Below are 24467 nucleotides of genomic sequence, written 5' to 3'. Positions count from 1 at the left end.
TTTCATGGTACTATAGGCATGTATTACTATGAAATAAACATAAAAATAGAAATAGTAATAATTAAAGAACAGACGTTTGGGTGCTTCACCCGATAATAACCCCCTCCAAAATATGACATTGCCTGCCTTCATTATTCCCTTTCCATATATTTTACATGAACAGAAATGTATACACAATACTTAGATAGTAAGTTCTACACATAAAAATAATATTGGTAGTAAACGACTATTACTTGACTTAGTGAAGTATATAATAACCATAGCGTTTAACAAAATAATGATACTGCAAACCTTTTCACAATATGAAAACTAAAATATCCTAACTTGGAAACAGTTGACGAAAAAACCGGTATCATGATTACCGGTAATTAAGTTAATGATGATAACGTCTCTTAAATTCACTGCTGCCACACTACTACTGTCAGATTAATAGGTGCGGCCATGTTGATCTGTAGCGAATAAAACTGAGTTAATTTTCTTTTAGGGAATTAAAATTGACACAATATGCCCAAATGCGACCTCAAAACGAGATACATCCCTGCGACGTTCGCCTGGACATTACTGTTGGGTACAACATCCCTGTTTTTTTATTTCCCGTAAGTATACAATGTCGTTGATCGTCTGTAAATTCTCATTTTCGGTTTGACAACTTTCACATGAGATTGTTGAATTGTTTCTATTAATATCTTGGGGCTGTGAAGTTGCCCTGTGTGACTGTGTGTGGATTATACCCCTGCTTCGCCTGTGGCCATCAAGGTAAGAACGTTTTTATCATATACCTGTGAGGTTGTGTAGGAGCCATGTTCCAAGTAATTAAGTCATATTTACATTACGATTATATCGATATAATAATTAGTGTTTATCGAAGTGAACTCCTTGAAGTGTGTTGTCGTGTCAATGGCCCAGTACTTCCTGTGTGGTATCCAAATCTGTATAAACAAAAGATGTCTCATGTCTGAGGACCATGAGTCAGTCAACTTTATATTTGTTTGCACAAGTTCAAGCTACATCGTTATTCTTGATTAGTTTTATTGAATATTTTCCTGTTGTTTACAAAATTATTTAAATTGTTGCAACATAATGCATATATGCAGTTATAATTTATTTCAAGATTATTTTATTAATAAACTTATGTAAACACAATATTTTATAGACCAAATATTGACTAGTTACAAGTTCTTTCATAGTCATGGCTGAATCTAAGTTGTCTGTGCTTTTTAAATTGAAAAATAGATTTTAATTTATCCATGATTTATTTAAGTAAATCTAAAATAATGATATACTTGACTATTAATTTATGTAAATAGTTACACAGACAGTGTCTCGTTTGCATAACAATAACTATTTAAAAGTTTAAGTGATTTGTGTTTCATATTTTTTTTGGTGTATTGCTAGAGAGACCATTGTTTACTATTCCATTGATCTAAATCTAAGGAAAATATTTACAATGACTGAAAATCCTGGTTGAAATAATATTCACATGAGTAAAACCTAATATTTTCAAGTTAAGAAACTTTTGTACAAGCAAGTGATTATATTTTTATCTAATTATAATCCCATTGCTGTAAGATTTTCTTCCAATTTTAGAAACTAGAATAAATCTGAAATATGCACTATAAGTGAAAATTTTACTGATGAAATTTTCTTAACGGGCCCTATTTTGCCACACTGTGGGATTAAGATTTTGTGTTATATACCCTTCAATACCGATACATAACTATCCAATAAGAAAACGCCATATTCAATGATTTCACCAAACTTTTTTGTTCTCAACAACATCAGCACAATGTTACCTAATTAGTAGTTGTTTACTTATTTTGTTTAAATAGAACAGTCTAGTTAATAAATAACATTTGGAGCAATCAGAACTCTAAACATCACAGCGGTATGTTGGCACAGCTTGTGAACCAGGCACCTAATTATCAATGCTAATTATAGAATTATTCTAAAATTATCTTGATTACAATAGAACTGGCACTTTCTTATTTAAAAGCAAGTGGAATTAAATTTGGATTCTCATTCAGTGATTGCATGATCTTTGTAAGTGTCAAAAATCAATTCTTATAAGAATTGATTTTTTAATTTTTCATATTATTTAAAAAGCTTGCTGATCTTAATTTGGATCTAATCAAAAACGCAACTAAAAGGCAGCAACTCTAGATCTAATGTTGAATTTAATAAATATAATTGTATTGCTGAGCAACTGCAATTTTAAAGCAGTCATTACTTCCATTAAATATCAATGATTGATTGATTAAGCTTTATAATCTTTCAATGTTTGAATAAATATTTGTTTTATTGCTTTAAGCATTACATATTTTAAAAGAGTGGGATATAATGATCATTAGAATCAATATTGTGACTGCAAGATACACTCATAATGCTAATATATAACTGCCTTCTTCATATTCACTGAACTTCAAACACCCTCTTGTTTCTAAACAGCTCCGCTTTACTGTTCTAAATTTAAATAGATCAATTAATACATTCAGGTTAACATCTGAATTTAATCACTAAACAAATGTTTAATCAATGTAACAGCTTTCAGACGCTATTTGTCTTGTCTAACTAGTCTATTTAGTGTAAACTTAACCTAGTTTTTTGTAAATGGTTAGGTAAAAAATGGTGGCATTGAGTCTTAAAATAGCAGTGGTAATTTAATTGTTATGGACACTGTCTGGAAATTTTCATTAGTCATGTTCAAAGGAACTTTTTCCAGTTTTATAGTGTCAAACATTATTACTTTTGGTAATTCATCATGAACAGAGCCTATCATTTTTCTCTGCTGGGTTTTGATTCATAGATCTCCCAGTTCGTGGCTTTTTTTTTTAAGTGCATGCATTACAAAGGTTACTAAAAATACGCAAATCATAAGTATATTCTCAAGATGTTCTCGTATGTTTGAAGTAAAACCGCGTGATTGTCTAGTCGAAGATCTCGAGTTCGATCCCAATCCACGCATCGACAAAAATGGGGGTCTTGCGCCCGATCTCTTTTCTGTCCCATCGAGCTATGAGAGTAAGAGAACAGAGGGTACACCTATGTTTGCACACATGCTTTTGTACTATGATATATCCTGTGCAGCTGGTTGGTCTCTAGGGACAGTTCTTTTGCGTTATATCAATAAGGACAAACATGTTGATTGAATACTTATTTTAGTACCAAGGGTATACCTTCTCACAGACCCTCAGTCAAAAAACACTTCAATATTTTTCATCTTCTTCCATAAAAGTTCTTCTGTGTGATGACCCTGTATCTTAGGCCTCGGTTAAAACAATCAACCTGTTTATTAGTTGACTCCGATTTACTGTATAACAATGTAATAACACGGAAATTTATACTGACTGGCATCAAACAATTGAATTATGTTTGTAAACCTTATGATTAGGTACCTGATGTACCATGTACTTATATTACAACTTGATCCTTTTGTGTACTTGTCACTCATGCAAACTATTTTGTAACCATTTTACGTTTCTATTACTTTGCGTTGAGACATATTTACTCCAGTTTATGATCACGTAAATTGGATCAGAAATCATACAAAACTAAATATACCAGTCGAATTGACACACTCTTTTTTGCAGACGGTTAAAATGTAGTTCTTGTCTAAAGTGTCCGCGTCTCCCAATAAATGTCTTATATTCGGTCATTCGTGTTCACATTTATTTGGCATGCCTTTGTATGTATAGTTAGAATAGATACGCATCAACATCAATATAGAATTTGCCTAAATTACGCAGGATCAGGTACAAAATTTACTGAATTGTACTGATACTAACCTGAACACTTCAAACAACTTCAAACGGAAGTGTTATGAATAGAAAGTCCTGTTTTAGAAGTAAGCTGTAAATTTTAAGTGTAAAATCGATCTAAATCACTCTTATCCTTTTTGGAAATCTTTTATCATGGAAATTGTAGTTTAACAACTTGTACTAAGTTCCCATTATCGTGCACGCCCAAAATATTAGATAATAGTAAGAATATTATCAATGTTGTACTGTTTATCGTATTTATATCAGATTTTTTGCAACTTGCTGTATACAAATATTATGATTGATTCGATTTACTTTCAATACAAATATCATTCGAGGTACGTAAGCTTTCATAATAAGAATAGAATTTTAACGAATGTGATTGGAATTGTAACATTTTTAACTCAAATATAAGGAAAACGAACAAAGTCTATAGATAGTTTACTTCGTAATAAAAATGCTATGGCCAATTTAAGTTCATCAGGGATCATGCAACGTTCGAACTTAATATTCAATGAAATATCCACCAAAATTTGTATTCTGCCGTTCCGTTATAAAACTGTACGTTTATTTTTATTGTTATGGTAAGGCTTATCGTAATATTACAGAATCAGTTTAGTAAATCCGATTTTAATAAAACCTTTTACTCGTGCCATTTCACAATACTTTCCGGTGGGTGATTTTCAGGCATTATAAACTAATACGAAATCGATAATCCGAAATAGAAAAATAATGAAAATGTAGGACACAAGTTGTTCCTTCACTACGGGGATAAATATATTACTCAACAGTTTTATGAAAACGGAATGACTTCTGCACTGTTTAAATAATTTTTAATCGAATTTGCTGTATCACGATGTACGAAACAACTCCATCCCGTAACAAAGCAGGCATTTTCGTGTCACGGTCCCCTCTAGAATATAAAGCAGTCTGTATTTCTGTCATGTTCGGGGATGGGAATTAGGTTTCCGGTTCTCGTCATTTACCGTGCGAAGCGTTGACACAATGTTAATACATGACGATCGTATTCGGTGAGAGAGTTTAACGGGTCATTTAACGAACATGCTTCTGTAATGAACCATTCATTAAGTGGAGCTTAGACTTCAATTTTAAGGAGGAACTTTTCTCCTATAAACGCTGCTTTTCGAAGTCAAAGATTGCTGTACGATCTAGGTCCCAATGAGCTAGTTTTACTGGTATAAGAGTTAATTGTTTATCGGCAAGGATCGCATGTGGTAAAGTATTTAAAACCACATTGTAATATATCCAATGTAGATGTATCAATTCCCAAGCAGAGCGATTTATACTGCGTGTAATAAAATATAGCGCGTGGATTTTTGGAAAGGACGACATGTTTTACCTAAAATGTATAATGGATAGATTTTTCCCAAAAGGTCTATCGATATTTTCGTTCAATAAATTGAAAATCCATTTAAGAAGGGTTGCCTGCAGCCGTCGAATTTCTCCTAATTCCTCGTATTTGTATGTTTCAGGTGTCAATACTACCTTCACAAGCACCCATGGGTTCCCGCGTACCAAGGCTTCATAACGTTTTTTGTTTTGGCCAATTTTACCCTGGCCACTTTCATGGACCCGGGGGTTATACCAAAAGGTACGTAATGCTTTATCTTTTCGTATCTCCAAAAAGGTCCGCAAATTAAGGATCATTTTTCAGACAGATTGGGTTCATTGAGTAACGTGAGCAAATATTTTCGTAATTAGCGCAGGTAGGGAAGGGTTGGCCTTATTTACTCTGAAAACACGGCTATAGATTTATTATTCAATGCTGTTAATTGTATACTAAACAATTTATACTGTGCGATGAACCCAAGTATATGACAAATTATCAGTATCTATGTAATTCGTAAGCAGATATTTAGCTTATCATTGATAGGGTTAGTGCAGTGGGTAATTCGATAATATTTATTAATCGAATTTTATTTTATTTCGTACTTACATCTTCACATTAACATGTTTTGTGTTTTAACATACATACCTCGTTATAAACCTGTTGACTGACCTTTCCTTATTACGCGCATGAGTGATTCATTGACCAGAAAACCAATGCTTACTGGTCAAATAAACATTTGTGGAAATGGGTCAAGTTCACAAGCATTGCTATACGATAACGCCGATCCCCAACAGTCGATATACAGGCGATAATGTATCGTGCACTCAAAGATTCAGGTTTCAATCGTGCCTAAAGTGTTTTAATAGTTGGGAATTTAAGTCACGACAAAAACTCGTTTTTCAAGAACGAGATAATTAGTCTACGAAATGAGTATTGTAGTTACGAGTACCTACGGTTTGGTTGTGGCGGTTTGTGCAAACCGTGAAACATCGCTATCTTATCTATTCCTAGAATGTGGTTGCCCTTGTGATGTGATTTAGACGCAACGCGGTTATTTTAGGGATTGTTATTGCAAAATAACGTTTAATTATATTACTGATACGGTATACCTTGATGCGTCTTGATCGCTAACCCAGATTGCGTTTGAGAAAACTGTTTTGATAACATTTGCTGTTCGAATTTTGTTGAGCGGTATTAGCAATAGAACCATATCTTTTACATGCAAAAACTAAGTATTAAGAAATACAATAAAAGTTAATAAACAATAAATGAATCACTACCTAAAAACAAGAATTGTAATTACCGTTAAATGGAGGTTATTAATGATTCATTAGTAGGTGATTTGTCTAATTACTGATTTGTTTAATTAGAAAACGAATAAAAAGCAAACGTGGAAGATAACATTAAAAATCATTGATGGTGTAGAATCTTAAGCCTATATAGCCAGAAGCAGAACGTTTGCTCTAGATTTCCCTAAGTATATGATGACCCACCTGTCTTATACAACGTTTGCGTTTAAAAGAAAAGTTATTAAATTTTCTTCGTCTTCATTGTCATATAAATGTCCAAAGCAGATGTCAAAAGCAGTTATGACGACTTTTCCCGACTTATTTTCATAAAGAAATCTAATCTGTTCTCTTTTTTTTATGCAATACCGCTGTGTAATGTTTTTATGAGCCCACTTTAGAATGATTGTTCTACTAGGATTGTATTGTTTTCATTTTACAAGCTAGATAAACGTCCTGTTTTCTGGATAGGAATTGCATTTGCTGCTATAAATGGTTCTTAATTCGGTATCGTCTACACAAAAATTGTGCTTTAAGATTAACGTTTGCCCCTATCTGGCACTGTCGCCCAACCGTGTATTAACATTGTAATACATAATTTAGTAAACCTGAGTCCCTTTTACAATTATTAGGTTCAATTATGTATACTGCGCCTGCTAAAAATCCTCCTTTAATATTTACCTAACGCTCAATTTCACTTACCTTTTATTTTTAAATGTACAACGAAATATGTCCTTTTCTTTATCGATCTCTAATTTTTTAGAGTTTGTCTCTTATTTTTTTATTATTGTTTTTCAGCTCCACCTGACGAGGATCGAGAGGACGACTTTCGAGCGCCTCTGTATCGCAGCGTAGAGATAAATGGTATCACGGTGCGGATGAAATGGTGCGTCACGTGCAAATTCTATCGGCCGCCGCGGTGTTCGCACTGTTCAGTCTGCAATCACTGCATAGAAGTAAGTTATGGGCTAAAAGTGGATGGAATACTTCCTTACCTTATTATGAAAAAAAACTTCAACACGGCTCCATTTTGAGCTGCCCTCATCTCTTAGATCAGCTATTAATTCTCCCGTAAGTCCGGCTGATTTTCTTGACGTTTATAATATGCTGTCTGAAAAGTGGCGACAGAAAACTTCCAAGTTAAGCTGCTTTTGACAATAAGGAGCTTAGAAATATAGCTCCTATTTATATCTTTATGAAAAAACACTAATCTAACGTGTCACTTTTACTGACCTTATTACGGAGACACGAACATAAGCGCCAAAACAATATTAAAAGTTTATTATATTTTCCAACAATTTACCTTATGAGCTTAAAGTTTACTTTAGTCATTTGATACTATTCATTTTAACAGTTCCCATTGCTTTAATGAAGGTAGCTCACAGTTTTTCTTTGTCTACAGACGTTTGACCACCACTGTCCATGGGTGAACAACTGCATTGGACGTCGCAACTACAGATTCTTCTTCTTCTTCTTAATATCTTTGTCCATACACATGCTGAGCATATTCGGCCTCAGTTTATATTATATTATGAATAATAACAAAACTTTGACGCTGGTCGAGCCTATTGTGTCGTATCCTTTACAAAAAACGCATTTGACTTTGCTCATTTGTATTGTGATTGTGTGTTCGTGTTTTATCAATATTTTTTGTGACTATACCGTCAACCGCTGCTCTGAGTAGGCGTGGTGATGACTCTGCCCAATCTTTTTGGGCATATGTTGGACAGAGGCCTTTGCTCAGCAGTGGGATTGAAACGGGTGCCTAGTATTTACTTAATGATTTATTTTACCGTTATGTAACTAAAGAAGGGTAAATTGTTTTAAGGCACGTTGTAAGGTACCACCTCAATAATCTCACAGTTCTATTTTCAACATACAACATACTACCCCTAAATATCCGACTACCAAATACGATTCCAGCTATCCTTAACCAACAACATCAGAATGGTAATAATGGGCATAATCGCACTACTAGCGATACCTATATTCGGTCTGACGGGGTTCCACATGGTGCTAGTGTCCCGAGGGCGAACGACGAACGAACAGGTGACGGGCAAGTTCACGGGGGGCTACAACCCCTTCTCGAAAGGATGCTGGTACAACTGCTGTTATACGCAGTTCGGACCTCAGTATCCTAGGTAAGCTACCATACTATATGTTTTAGTTTTGTGTACGTTTTATTTAAAGTTGATTTTACAATAATGTCCTTAAATAGCCATTTGTTTCATCCACATATATTTCTGAGATCAATTGCCTTGGTTTGACTTTTTCTTTTTAATGCGACAGTAAGGAATTTAATCCTTGTGTCGCGGGGGTTTTACAAACACACAAATCACATGCACAAAGACACCCAGACTCAGAACAAGCATTCGTTTCAAAATTGCATACGCTTTTCTCAGCTCCCCTAGGATTATGAATACACCAGATGGTGCGCCAGTCAATCTGGTTAATGTTTAGAGCGAATATAGCTTTTCTTTTTCTCAGGCTCAATAATAGGAACTGAACTAGTCAGGACTGGCCATGATGCCTGTCCATTGACTGTCGCGCCATCTAAGGTTTGCCTTCTACCTTATAATACTTGTAAATAAGTTTATGGTAGAATTCCAGTAGTTTGATGACGTTTACGTATTGTATGTATGTAATGCGAATTGGGTGCTCACAATACAGTATTCCAAGAATTGTTTATGTCGTGTCAGTAAGGTCAAGTTTTGCTGGTAGCAAGATTATGGTAGACCTTGTATTTTTTTTTCTCAGATATCAATTTTGACACTTTCCGTTCGTTTACAGTCTAGTTCGACCATCGAAATACATATACAAAGGCGGCAAGAAGCGCCGCGAAGCGCTCCCTGGCGGCGGGCACTCGGCGTCTGCGATCTCGACGATCGCGACGGACACGCAGCACCAGGTAAAGACCTACACGGCGGACAACGGCTCCGCGCACCGCCCCGCCGGCCCGCACGCGCACTATAACAAGGTGAGAGCCAGACGCTTTGCTGTCATTGCTAAGCTAAGCTATCTATTATTGGTGATGACTGATGGGGGTTTAGAGCTACAGAGCTGCCCCTCTAAGCAAGCGACACTTCGACAATTGTTAACTTTAATGGAGAACGCTCTTATGTATAGAGATGACATGATGATGAGGTGAAAGTCGAAGGAAATGTAATTTCCAAACATTTCAGCACTAATTATTGGTGTTTAACGATTGTAGAAATGTCACTTGATGAGAGGAAGACGTCTGTATTCATGCCTCTACCGTCTTGAATACGGGAAGTAAGAATGTTATGCTAGAATCGAAATTCATAACAGTTGTAAATTTGTAATACATCAGCTTGTGTGAAAAGAGAAGCAGGATAAAACTTGAAGAGCTTTGAAAAAGCGGGTGCTGTGACAAATAAAATACTGTGCAGTTAATTTAGTGTAGCAGTATCTCACTTTCGAAACAATATATCCAAAATAACTATCAGTAACTATACTGACATGATAAATTCAGGAACAAATTGGTTCCGAGCACGCGTCACGCATACACGATTCATGATATCTAGGCTGACGATTCAACAGTTTGAGAAGAGTCTAGTCCAGGTATCATACGGCGTTGTATGCGTTGCGTACCGCGGTTTGAGTTGTCATCACTTTAATTATACTGAATTACGGTTTTAGCTTAACATGCAGTTCTATCTCTGGGAAAACAAATCTTTTTTGAAACAATTGGTTTTGATTTATGGTCATATGCGCATATGATTTAAACCACGATGTTTTATATGTAAATATGCCGTTCTTATTTAATAAGGGTTTCGACGAAAATAGTTTCCAAAAAAGGATATTATACGAATAAAAACTTAGATATAAACCTAAATAATTAGGTTTCATCGAGATCATAGTAATTTATATTTATTTATAGAGTATTTATTATCACTATATCTTAAAACAATTACATACCTTCACTGCTTCATAAAACTAACAATTATAAACTAAATAATCTAATCTCATATTCTAATAAATCAATAAAATAATTTAACTCAGTTTTCCATTATATGTTTTTACTTATACTTATATTTTTATATTATCACTAAAATGTCGTAGTATTAACATGTTATTAGTATTTACATTAACATGCTTCACTAGAAACAAAAGCTAGTACCATTCAATTTTAGAAGTGCCATCTAGTTATCATGCTTGTAGAGCGAATTACATACCTTCAATTCACAGACATAAGGTCGAAATTAGCACTTGCACTTTTTTATTTAAATAAAACGTGAATTGAAGACATGGTATGTCTGGCTCTCCTCTGTTCCCAAACTATTTACAACGAGGTAACTTCATGGTGATGGTATCTTTAACGGCAATACTAATACCGTTTACTTTTTAAGGATTTACTTTTTTAATGCACAAAACACTGTAGAATAGAAACAAATTAAAGCCTTTTTTCTTTTTGCACTTTTTTATGTGGGTAACCTCTGTTATATATTTTTATGTGGTAACACTGTTATGTTTTGGTATTTGTGCACTACAAAAGTAGTTCCAACTGAAATTGGTAAAAGTCGGATATTATTATTATAATATTTATTTAGATTTCTTGTTAGTCTTAGGTAACTATTAATTAGAAAATATTATTTTGACATCCGACTTAGCCAAAATGTTTAATAGAAATTGTCTTGGGTATAAAATGTATGTAATATATGTATGTATGTATGTATGTATATTGTATGACTTTATTTCTTAACAGCTTCTTGTGTATATTTTATCACTGTTATTAAACTTCAAAGAGTCTTACCAACCAGTTCCATGAAATATTTAAATTATAAAAAAATGTGTTTATAATCATAATATAATTAATTCTGTGGAATTCGTTGGTGAGATAAAACTTTACTAAATGTGTATTTTGTCAATGTTTCATATCCACACGCTTTTTGAAACTAACGTTAATAGCAGTGGCACAGATAACCAACTAAAAACTTTATAAATATTTTATGCAAACTTTATGTGTATGATATTTGCCTTCAATTATTAACTGTATTGTAAATAAGACTGATTTATAAACATACTTTAAAATTACTGTAGGCTGTAAATTAATATAATAAATCCAAAATTAATATCCTTTAAATTATTGGCAGCGTACAAAAATTCTAAATTGTCTAATAACAAAATAATAAACATGAAACTCACATGGGTTACTTTTTTAGGGGCACACAGGGAATTTAAATTAATGTTTTTTTTTTATGTAACGAAATCTGTAGTTTAAGTATAACGGCGGTCAGTGACAGTGATGTACTGTATAATCAGCAACAAAAGTAATTAAAACAAGTCAAATATGCTATATAAGAAACCTAGTTAAAAACAAAATGATGGTCGACTTTTGTTGCTGTACGTCAGTATGTCCGCTGCCCCGTGGCTAGTGCGGGTAGTAAGAGCTAGAGTGTAAAGTTGGTGTGGGCGGCGCCCTCGCAGCTGTCGCCGGGGCGCGAGGACGCGGAGGGCGAGCTGGACGGGCCGGGCGCGTCGCAGTCGGCGGACTGCGAGCCAACGCCGCCGCCGCTGCAGCGCCGCGGCTCGGCCGCCAACCTGTTCCCGCCCGACCACCACCACCTGCCGCCGCGCCCGCACCACTACCCAAGACTCAGCCCGCTCTCCAGGAACACCAGGTGCGCTCAAACTATACTTTTTGTTAACATTCTGGTGATGGTGATTCCTTTGATTCTTTTCAATGGGCGCAAATAAACACACACACATCCATTACGCTATTTTTTAATCGGACAATACCTTGCGTTACTCGAACGTGAGTCAAAAGTAATATTTAAATGAGAAATCTTTAAACCTCGTGAACAACAACCGAATTCAATTTCAAGAATAGAATATTGCAGAATTTATGAGGTCAACCTTAAAAGTTTTATTCAGAAGCACAAACAATATTCAAGTATGAAATGTGACGTATACCGGTGTAATGTTCCAGTCACGGTGGCACCACGACGTCAGGCTACCGGGTGGTGATGGAGCCGGTGCGGTACGACGCGGGCTCCAACGGCGGCGCGCGGCCCTCGCCCACCATGCAGCAGCGGATCAAGGCGCTGGGAGTGCCCACGCCTTTAGCAGTCAGCAGTCCAGTCAGAAGGTATGCAACACGCTCCCCGCTCAGTAGCCCCCTCCCCTGAGGCGGACACTGAAAGCTCGGAGATCTGATATATCCAAAAAACTGGCTACACAGAACAGACAATGTCTACATGTGTTTAAGCCATCATAAACATAATATTATAATATTGTTCGTCTAAAGAATCGATATGTTTGTAATGTTTGTATTGTGAGATTATCCTTTCAGTTTCCGCGATTCAATTACACATCGACACATCAAAGTTGAGAAATTGATCTTCATTCTGTGTTTTTATGTTTAAAATGTGTTACATCAAAATTTCATAAAGGATTAATTGGCTGATTTTTATGAAGAGAAAATGTTCCCATAATGATTAAATAGGTATTTATATGATTTCCCATTGTATCATGGCCTGTTCCCATCATTAACAGAAATGGTTTTGATCCCCTTCTACCTTAAACCAGGAATGCATCGCTTATACCACGGTACAGGGGAACGCAGAAGTACAACTTTGATATACCCACTTCATCAACTTTAATACGATATGAAAATAATATACACCAAGAATATCAAAGTTGTACTACTGTTATTAATCCGTATTGTGCTTATATGTTTTAATTTGATTCCGTGTTTATTTGCATGTACAATGTTTTGCATTCACGTATTAGAAGTTAACAAGTTTGGGAACACTAATTATGTGTCTATATTTAATGTCATTGGTGTATATTTAGCTTTGTAAGACATGTCGGGATGCTTACTAATATATCTACAGCGGGTCAATGCGAAGGTAGATTGAGATTTAATTAACCGGGTAACAAAATATGTAGATAAAGAGTTTATCTTTTCTTTAATAAAATTTACCAAACCAACGGAAAATAATGTTTTCAATAACTACCATGTATTTTGTCTTCATATATTTTGAGACACTATTTTGTGGACTTTTGTGTCAGTCAATGTTTAAATGCAAATAAATCTCTACCTACCTATCAAAATTGACGCGGAATTCCTATGTCGAGTACTAAATATTTATCCTGAGTAGCATTTTTTTACTAATGTGTCTATCTTAATTTGCCGTCCAATATCACGTTTTTTATGATTTCACTGGAGTACAAAACTCATCGGTTGCTGAGACTCGCATATAGTTATAACAACCTTTTTTATTTACTCTATCTTGTCAAAAAATAAGGCGATGTGGAGGAACAATGCCCATTTGGTTATTTTTTATTTCATATACCAAAAATACCGTGCTGCATTTCAGAATACCTCATTCAAATTAATTACTATAAGTCATTTAAATATAAGTATAAAAACAGGTTGCCTATGCAGCAATGTGAGAAAATATATAGGCGTATAAGTATATTATACAGCCTCTTCTCAATCATTTACATTTAAAAATATGAAACTGGATGGCTTATTAAGTTAGATTAGACCCCACTTAAGTCGTAATACAGTGTGTAAAATAAGGATCGGCGAAATTTCCAGAACAGATGCAGTGAGACCACGAATATTGCTGTGTATCCATAATGTAATACATAAATCATAAAGAAAATCTTAATCAGACATACAAACTTTTATAGTTTGTTTATATTTCAACTAAGAAACAACGATGTTTTTGAAAACATACTTGATATATTTGCGGATAATTAAAAATAAATACAATAAAATTCGCATTTACTTGGCTAATTTTCCTTTTTGATATGAATAGATGATGAAACTAAAGTGTAGTATTTTATTGCCTGATTAGTCGAAAACTTGTTAGTCGAAAACAAACTTGATATGGTCTATCACAAATTTATGAAATTATAAAGCTATCAAAATGAGGGTATAATCCAATAAATATTTGTGGTCTCCTAGCACAAACGTCACGGAATAAAAACTTTGTGATTTACCGCTTACCGCGGCAGGTGGACCTAACGCATAGAGCCGACGTGTCAACGGTAACTCGTTAACTGTCGTTGTTTGCTCTTGTGTGTGTTTGTGTGTTCTTGCGATTTTTTTTTTACTTATTTGTGGATATTTTTAAACACTTGAACACTTGTGTCTTTCACGCGTCTGTCTGTTTTGTTTCCTAACATATAGTATAACTACACCTTTAGTTAATGTAATATATATTTAATGAAATCCTTTTTCGGTTTAACCATAGATCTAAATTATGTTGCTCTAGTCATAACCACCTTCTGACCTTTTTGATTTCCATCCTTAGTATTTAGTTTCCCTAATATTTCTTCTTCTAGATTCCAGATTCCAAACAGTAAGTTTAGTATATAAAAAATGAGCTGTATTAAAAATATCCACATTTCTTTTTAATTTTGTATATAAATGTTTCTGATATGGCTCTGCATTTTACTGTTTCTTATTTTTGCTAAAATGTGTAAAAATATTCTTCTTATTTATTAATTCCCTTATTTGGTTTGGTTGTAAACAATGCCTTTAAGGTATATAATTTAGTATTTCTTTGTGAATGTAGGCGTGAGGCAATGATTTTGTAAATAATGCGCACGTGCTGATTGCATTGTTTCTTTTTGTATATTTGCAGCCGTTTCTTATATTTTGGCATGGGTTTTGTACATATTATTTTATTATATTCCTACAATCGGTTACACCGTCTTGGTAAAGTCTTGCACGTTCATGTTAAATGTACTTGTTATATGTTGGCGCTATTTATGCTCGTAACCAGTTAAAGATGGGAAAGCAAAGTTTTGTTTGATATTACTTTATACCTTTTCTACACAAAATGGTTGACTGTTATTTGAGTTTATTTATATGTGGTATACATATTTTACACTATTCAAGTTGTTGTAATACTTCGATTAAAATAGCGGAGACACCTCAACCTGAGTGAGGAGAATTCAAAATCAGAAAATGAATAGTAATCGTTTTAACTACTTCTGAATAATCTATTATGGAAGATGGTGTAACTTGGTTATTATGGGAATTCTGTCAGAATTTATTTCTCTCGAAGAGATTAACTAATATGATAAACATTTAACTATGACAGAATTTGCACAAAATATACAATATAAATTTATATATTATATTTTTTATTTGCAAGCTGTTGTGACAAAGCGGGGCGCAGACGTAGAACGACACACTATACAATGGCTGATAACGGCTACCAACGCATGTCTATGGTCGACTTATGATCATAGGCGCGTTAAGCTTATGGTAAACAGATATAATTTACTCGGCCTCACTATTGAACTACTTTTACATTTTTGCGCCGCTATTTCGTCATAAGCTAGTATTTTTGTGTATTTTCGGTATTTGCTATACTTTTTGAGCTATATATTTGAAGATATTTTTTGATAAATATTATTATCTCTATTTCCAGAGCTTGAATGTTTTACTTTGTTTTAAATTTGAAAGTCCTGTTTATTATTTACATTATGTACGGAGCCATTGTATATGTCGTGTCGTTGCTTGTCGGTGTTCCTTTTTTAACTGTTTTATCCTGATGAAATAAGTATGTACCCTATTTATTTTACACACGAAATTGCACGTATTTTTTTATGCACAATTTTATATTTTTTCGTGTACAGTTTTTGTACTTTTATGATATTCAAAGACTACTATAATTTTGGGAGTATATTTTTACTCATAACGCTGGTGAAAAAGCGTATGTTTTAAAGTAGTTATTTATTCCTATTTCACCAGGATAAGCATGCAGTAGTTTGTAGTTGTATGGTAGTGTGTACGATTTACATAATAGTGTAACATACAGTATATAGTGATGGCATGTGGCGTTGGCATGCTCCCCGCAACCGTAGCAGGCGGGGTCGCCGCCTACGGACCCAAAGTTCTACGCGTTCAGAACCCGGTCACTACCTGAAGATGACTTTACTTTGATCCCAAACACGTCTTGCTCATGGATATTCCTAAATAAGCCTATGTAACTGTTGAACGTAGTCGGGATTGCGGTACTGTCTTATATTCATAATTTGATGTAAATAACCGACCGAAATGTTAATGATTCGCACGTTTCTGCGGCGTGTTGGTCCACTTTCTTGCTTATAAGCAATGTAATAGCCCCTCTATTACATCGTTTCCGAGCAAGAAAGGGGATCGACCGCCGTCGACACGCGCGTTTTCACGTTCTGAACGTGCACTGTCCAAGGGCGGCGGCGCCAGTCGCGCGATCGCACGTGCAAACGCTTCGCCCCGCAGCTCCCTTCTCCTTCTGTCCGTAGGCCGTACGATAACGATAGCGAGGGCTCGGACGAGCTCGCGCGATTAAACCCCTGACGTGAGCGCCGCGCCTGACAGGTCCAACCCGGGCACGCCGACGCAGCCGCGCCGGCCCGACTTCATCAGCGTGGGCGGGCGCGCGTCGCCGCAGCGCCGCTTCCTGTCCGAGGGCGAGCTGCTGCGGCCCGAGCCGGCCGCGCCGCACCGGCCCACGGCCGACGACATCCGCGAGCTGGCGGCGTCCCCGCAGCGCGGCAACTACCTGTGGGCCGAGCGGGCGGCGCCGCGCGGCGGCGTGGCCGTGTTCCCGCCGGGCGCGGCGTCCCCGCTGGCGCGGCGGCGCGCGGCGGGCGGGCCGGGCGCGGCGCGGCCGCTGTCCTTCGTGCGCGCGCTGGAGGTGCAGGACCAGCTGGAGGCGCGCGCGCCGCCGCCCGACCCGCCCGACGCGCCTCCGTCTACGACTGCAACTACGAGATCTCCGTCTGAGACCCGCTCGTACCGTCTGACTAGACTTTTATATGTATGTATATTTGTGAGTCATTTGTAACGTTGACGTATATTTAATTGTGAATTTGTTGAGAGAGTGTACATAGTCCCCCAGTGTTGTGATTCCGAGATGACATAATAATTATATAGAACTATATAAAGAGTAAATGTATCAGCACCCGAGTGTCTCAATTATATTGTAAAAAATGTATTTATAAACATTGTTTTTCAAGGAGCTGTTGTATGTTTTTCCTTTAGGTTTAAAATCGACGTTTCAAATAGTCGGAGGTTACGGAATTGACTGATTCGTTAATCTGCCTCAATTTTTTTAGTTGAAACTTTCTGCGAGCGCAGTGAGGTTTAGAGAATGTCGCGACGTGTGTTTTTTACTTGACGCTTTTTTATTTATAAAGTAATTCGGTAGATGTAGTACATTTTAAAGTAGTTATTTTTCTTACAACACCTCTTCCAATAAAATATACGTAGAATAGCGAAAATGACACAACTATAGTACGGTGTGACGATTTTGTTGAGTAAAAAATGTACGACGCGCAAGTAAAAATGTGCCAAATATTCTGTAGTCACAGGTAGCTTTAGCACGCGTCTTGTGAACTATTTATGTACCTAATTTCGAAGTTTGCCGCGAAGTGCATAATAGATTCCTATATTTTGTTGTGATACGTCCATATTACATGTAAAACGACACGCTAAAACATAATATCACATTTGCGCTATTTTGACTATAATTGAAAAAGTAAGTCTATTCATTCTTGTAATCTAGTGATAAATAATACTTTCCTATGTATGATTAGTGACAAAATATTATAAGTGTATGGAATGAACATCGATTATGCGGCTTCTGGTTATAAAACTTTCGTCGCCGTGAACAAAATTAAAGCTATTCAAATAATTGTTATAAACGCGGTATTTAATTCAATCTGGTCAAGTGGAAATCTTTTAAATGTAAATTTCTTTTTTTGGCTTATTTTAAATTACGCTAGAAATACCCGTGTTTGAAAACCTCAAGCCAAGTTTTTAGTTTTTAACTTAGCTGCAGCTACAAAGAATATAAGCTATGCAGTTAACTGAAAGTTGTGTTTAACTCTAGTTTATACTCTTAATTAAAAGCAGTTCCAAGTTTACTCACCAGGTGGCAGGTCCCTTACTTGAGGTTGCATATACTCGGCCCACATAACCGTTGCCGCAGATCGAGTGACGCTAAAAAATATTGATTTATTTAAAGTTCGGTTGTGACTAAGTTCACTAGCTTGAAAATAACAAGCCAAGTAACGATTATTAAGTCAATCAAAATGGAAATTCAAGTCCAACGATTATTTATTTTCTTTGCAAAAACGGATCTCAAATTTCCGAATTTATATTTTCCCTGAAGAAACTGTACTTATTATATTGATAATTGTAAAAAAAAAGAATATATTATTCTAAATTACACGAGTCGCACTGAACACGCAATGTAGAGTGAGTCAGTTGAGATTACAGTATGTACATAAATAAATAAATATCTATAAAATAAATATATAAAGCGTATCACAGTTTTTGATACACGTGTTTTCGTAGCGAACTCTATCGGGTTTACAAGTATGTTCGAGTGATACGTTTTAAAATGTATAGAAAGAATACAATAACTGTCTTCTATTTATTAAGGGTTAAGTATGTAAATATTCATGAGAAATATGTAAAAGAAATATCTAAGGACAATTTTGTATAGAACTTGTGTAATAGTATTTGTTGTGAATGTTAATATTGCGTATCTAATAGACAACACTGTTTTGTTTTGGTGCCAGTAAATGCAATATTTTTTTAAATACATACAAACATATCAGCAGCGTATTGTTTTTATGCGTAGCAAAGGTTTTGTTGAACGGCCTACTAGGAACATGTTTAAACCTACTTTTCATTTCTTCATCCGTCTGTTTCTCATCTCTGCACATTCCGTTCTCATAATTATTTTAATGTAGTTATCGTTTTGGCACATTGGTTTGACTGTGCGTACTTAAATTTTCACTATTAGTGCTATATTAACACTGTTGAATTGACAATGCACATGATCACAGTAATTGTTGACTCAGACCTGACTAAAGTCCAGATATGTCCATAAATATATTAGATTGACTACTATATTATAGTTAGAAGTATTTTTTTGAAATAAAGTTGTATGGTATTTAGGTGTAAAAGCATATTATAGATTTTATAGAAGTTATGAGCAGCAAAGGTTTTGTAATTTATGCTAATTGCATGCGTTTTCGTAGACTTTGATTAATATAGGTATTGATATTTTCGAAACGTTGCTTTTAGACCTAAATATTATACGTTGTAAGTGTACAAAATGTACAAAAGATTGTTTTTTTTTTCGACATTTCCCTAAATCCGAAATGTAAAATTTGAGGATAATAATAGGTTTGAAATACAGCTGCGCTGCAACATACCTAAGATTAATGTGTAATTATAATAGTACCTCCTCAGAAGTTATTACCTACATGTATGTGACAGTGTTTTATTTTTGTATTTTGATAAAATTTGTGTAAATAATTTTCTTATTTTATTGATATTAAACTCAATTAATCAACTTACTTGTTTTTATTGCATCCTGGGCTAAGATGATGGTCTGAATACGTTAAAGAACACTCCAAAAACACAATATTGATAAATAATTAGTCATTGATAACTTATTACACTAATTAGAAAGAGGGAAGCAATTACTAGTCAATCCATCCTTAGGTTGAAAATTGGCGCCATTCACTTATTTCTCTTTCGTTAACTAGTGAAGCTACCATGTATAAAAACCGTAAATTGGTGAAATAATGCTTGTTCGATTTAATGTCATTATGATCAATTTTTGGAATGAACTAGCTTCAGTCTTATCAATTATCTTTTAAAACACAAAGTTGCGCGCAGTAATTAAAATTTATCAAAATTAAATAAAAAAATGTAATTCTATTGTTAGTTTAACACTTGCCATGGTCAAAAATACTCGAACAACAAAACCGTGAATAGAACACGTCCGGAACGTCACTGTCAAACTTACGTATTTTTTTGCAATAGCAACACAGTTTCTTTTTCCAGTCGACGGGTAAAGGGAATGTGAGTTTTAGAATCTTTTATGAAAAATATCCATAAAAATCTGTGAAATGAGGGAACCAAATAAGCGAAATACTTTACGAACATCGATAGTGTTATGCTCCTGACCTATTAATGGCAATATTTCTTGTTACTTGTGAGATTTAATCACAATAATAGAAAACTTACATTCGTGTTGTATTCAGTTTGTGGTGGTTATCTTGTTATTTGTGCCGATTCTGTGGTGAATACCATCTCAGCGCTACTGTGTTGAGTGTTAATAACTATTTGACAGGGTCTATACTTGATTAAAAGTAAGAGAAACAAAGTTTTGAAGGTTAATTTTGTTGTTTCCAGAGCCTCCCAAAATGGGTAAGATTATGAAGCCAGGTAAAGTGGTGGCTGGTCCTCAGTGGCCGGTACGCGGGCCGCAAGGCGATCGTAGTCAAAAAACTACGACGAAGGCACATCAGACAAGCCATACGGACACGCTTTCGTCGCCGGCATCGACAGGTATCCCCGTAAAGTCCACAAGAGGATGGGCAAAACAAAATCCACAAGCGCTCCAAAGTTAAGCCTTTTGTGAAGGTGAGTTCTTTACCATAATACGTAAAACTTCTTTAAGTTATTGGTACCTTGTTGCGTATCTATATTATAATAACCAAACATGATTTAGTGTGATAAACAGGAATTCAAGTTTCTAACCTTAAATGCAGACGTTTACCTGCAACATGGTACTATTTACTCTGTTATGATAAGCAACACGACATTGACACGAATGTTGTTATTTAGAACTCTTCTAGTTACAATGTCAGGATAACTCATTAAACCATCTGTAAGATGAGTTTATTAGTTACAAAAATGAGTGCCAAACTGAAACTAAAATTATTGAAAAACAACTTGTTTGATACTAACGACAATTTCTTCGATAGTTTTTATTTTACTTGACTTAAAAAATTGACTCAGTAACCATTGTAAAGATCAGGTGGCAAACGGATTCCTATAAATAAACTAGTTTAGTCAAATCTACTTGATCTGGAAGCCAACCCAAAATCAGTTTGGAAAGTGCTAGTCAGTGGTGCTGTGCATTTGATGGCTTCTACTTGTAATTTTAAAATGAATCTGTATGACAGATTGTAGATGAAGTTGTTGTTTTACCGCTACTGTATGACTGTTAAATTGCTTCTTTGTCTTCTAAGTAAATAATCTTCATTGTAAATAATATTTGTTGAGTCAAATAATATTCAATATCTTAATTTTAAAAGTAGGCTGTTAATATATCAGTCTGTATAATATACAGTGTATTAAGATCACGGCAGAGAATGGTTTCATGAAAACAGTTCCACAGATTTTGGCAAAAATGTTGCTGCTTTTTTGGCACATTTATAAAAATACCTTGCTAAACATCTTGATTATTATAACACTAAATCTCTCTATTACTGTCTATTACCTTTAAAACTTTTGATCCAAATTTTCTTGTAAATAACTATTTTACGAGATCTCATGAATGAAAGATCTCTGTTCTAAGTAAATGAACCTTCATACTCTCATACCGAGGTCTTCCATGTCAATCTGAAATCAGTCAATAAGAGAAGAACATAATAAGTAATAAATAATCTGAAATTAAAAAAAAATTAGACAAGAGAAATCTTAAACACCCCACAAATCTAGATTTGTAATTCGTATGGCAAACAGAGTTTACTCTAAGTATTCTTACCAATATTAGCGACATTAATAAATTCCTTTTCTCGTCTTTTCAGGTGGTCAACTACAACCACTTGATGCCCACTCGCTACTCCGTAGACTTCAGCTTTGAGAAGTTCAGCGCAAAGGACCTGAAAGACCCCGCGAAGCGCAAGAAGCTCCGTTTCAACACACGAGTGCGCTTCGAGGAGAGATACAAGAGCGGAAAGAACAAGTGGTTCTTCCAGAAGCTTAGGTTCTAAGTAATTTTAAAAAATAAAACATTACACCCGTAATGCAAGATGTTGTTTTATTGTTAGAGTACAGGTTAGATTTAAAAAATCCGCATTAATCTCAAAAATGTTCAAGCACCAGCATGTTAAGCCTGAAGAATAAGGAGTAATGCTTGATTTGAACTTGATTTTCCCTTTTATGCCCTAGCTGTAAGGAATTGAATCCTTGTGTCGAGGGGGTTTCACAAAAGTTTTAGTCCTATGCACAAAGACCATCTTGCTTGAATCAGAATGAGCAATTGTGGATCACAAGTTAGTCCTACGTGGGAATCGAAGCCGCTATACTAGCCGCACAATGAGTTTGGCGTATTAACATTCAACCGCTCAACTAATCATGCCGTCAACATGCGTTGGATCCCCTATGGAACAGGTTAATAGCCACAAGTTATAGGTAGTTCACGTACAAAACGAACGATGTTGAAACGCGATTGAAATTAGCCAAAAGGTCTGGCACCATACATCCGCGCAACAGGAACACGCTAAAAAGTGATTCAGAATTGAGCAGTTTTAAAATTAAACCAATATTAGCTACATAATCGATTTATTTAATAAATTATATCTCTTAAGCAGTATTCTTATAAAGTACGATACACGAGTTTAAAATAAATGTAACATTGGAATACTTAATGTGTAAAAAAGTGACAATGTCGAAATAATAACTGGCTCATCAGTAACTGCAAAATAATATGCTGTTAGAATTAAGATTACTTTGCTAACTCAGAAGACGAATTATAATGAAATCAAATGACGTGCAAAATTGAATTGTGTGGGTACTTAAACAGATTTTGATACAACTAAGGTAAATTCGACTCTAGTTCAAACTAAATGACATTGGTACAATAGTACTTTACAAACAGGGTACAGTACACAGGCACAATAATCACTGTTTTTTTTAATTAGTATGGTAAATAATCAAGCACCTGATAATTACGTGCAGCCTTATATTGTAAAAGCATTAATTAGGAGTTAGGTCTCCAACAATCTCAACTTACAATCAAAATTCTATTTTAACGGTAACAGTTGTATTTTAATAAGCAAATAACTGTAGGAATATAACATAAAATCTCAATTTAATTGCATAATTATTTTCCATTGAATAATTCGAGAGCATTGATGGTGTCTTATTAAAACTTTTAAGCTACATGAGTTTTAAAATCGATTGTTTAACATAATATCTAATGAGTAAATTGTTAAAACTGAGGATTTTTGTTTCAAATGATAAGTCAAAAGAGAGGTAAATATCTTTTTTATTAGTTAAATATAACTGGTTCAAATGAAAGCATTTATATTCTCTTACTAAACTACTTACTATGGTTAAAATAAAGATTATTCAATTTAAATGGCAATTCGTATAAAAATTTACGCACTTACAACTCGAAAGCAGGCTTGTAATATCTGATGAAAAATATTACTAACTATAGTATATATAATTAGTTTAAACAAATAATTTGCGCTAAACAATCGATTTTAAAACATCATAATTATGTTAGTTTATCACGCCGCCACCAGTTTTCCAATCCTATCGTCTAACTTTTTAATCTCTTTACGAAGACTGTCAAGGTTATGTGCGAAAACTCCTTGGACACCTTGCAACAGCTCCTTGTTGTTCTGCACACCACTGGCTATTGTAGTCTGAAGGGTCTCTAGCTCAGTTAGAGATTTACCGAAGTTGCTCGCTGGAAAGTAGAGTATTTTAGGTTATACGTCGATATTAGTAGAGGCAATATGGTAATATAAAGAAACCTATTTTTTTTTTGCCAGCAATAACTATACAATGTTGCTTTTAATTTGCCATAATTTTGCTTTTCCGAGATACGCAATACCTCTGGAGATGGGAGAATGTGGAGAAGATATATGAAACTTCGGCTTTTTGCAATGACTCACCTTGGTTATGCAGTGCTTCGAGTGCCTCCATGCGCTCCAATATCTCGGAATGTGATATACCGTCGATTTGTTTCAACAGTTTGTACAGTTCATTCACCTGAAATTATACCAAGCAGTATTTATAGGAGTTCCATCTATTGGTGCATTAGCTGTGATCGCTTCCGCAACGGCAAGAGTCCTACTTAATAACCTCGTAAATATGGGCATGGTTACGCGGTGTTTGTCCTAAAAACGATTACCGGGGTGTACATATGTGACTTTGTTTATGTCAAGCCATAAGTAATGTTCATATATAAATAGAATATCGTCATATTCATTCACATTCACATTCATTTACATAACAGCACGCGTGACACTAGCTAGATTTATTTCCTAAGCTCAAGG

The 24467-nt window shown here is 35.1% G+C and overlaps 1 protein-coding gene, 1 long non-coding RNA gene and 1 pseudogene across 3 annotated transcripts; 2 read left to right on the top strand and 1 right to left on the bottom strand.

Annotated features, from left to right (window-relative positions):
• Positions 1-400: 400 nt before the first annotated feature.
• LOC113501631 (probable palmitoyltransferase ZDHHC8) lies at positions 401-16826 on the top strand. 2 transcript variants are annotated; one of them, XM_026882806.1, is made up of 9 exons: positions 401-596; positions 5249-5367; positions 7191-7348; positions 7795-7967; positions 8339-8533; positions 9183-9369; positions 11841-12034; positions 12343-12501; positions 16665-16826. In XM_026882806.1, the coding sequence occupies exons 1-9, from the start codon at positions 505-507 to the stop codon at positions 16717-16719; spliced, it is 1332 nt and encodes a 443-aa protein (XP_026738607.1). In that variant the 5' UTR covers positions 401-504; the 3' UTR covers positions 16720-16826. The 2 variants fall into 2 exon arrangements, with proteins under 2 accessions (XP_026738607.1, XP_026738606.1); XM_026882805.1 differs by having other exon boundaries at positions 11817-12034.
• Positions 16827-20580: 3754 nt separating this feature from the next.
• Positions 20581-22207, top strand: LOC113501632 (annotated as a pseudogene).
• A 516-nt stretch (positions 22208-22723) lies between these two features.
• On the bottom strand, positions 22724-24217 carry LOC113501634. Its single transcript, XR_003401301.1, has 2 exons — positions 24084-24217; positions 22724-23875 (listed from the first exon to the last, which is right to left on the bottom strand). It is a non-coding gene; the product is annotated as an uncharacterized LOC113501634 (long non-coding RNA).
• Positions 24218-24467: the final 250 nt, after the last annotated feature.

Source organism: Trichoplusia ni, chromosome 16 (assembly GCF_003590095.1).
Source record: "Trichoplusia ni isolate ovarian cell line Hi5 chromosome 16, tn1, whole genome shotgun sequence".
NCBI classification, from domain to species: Eukaryota; Metazoa; Arthropoda; class Insecta; order Lepidoptera; family Noctuidae; genus Trichoplusia; species Trichoplusia ni.
This window is presented reverse-complemented; position numbering and strand designations above follow the sequence as displayed.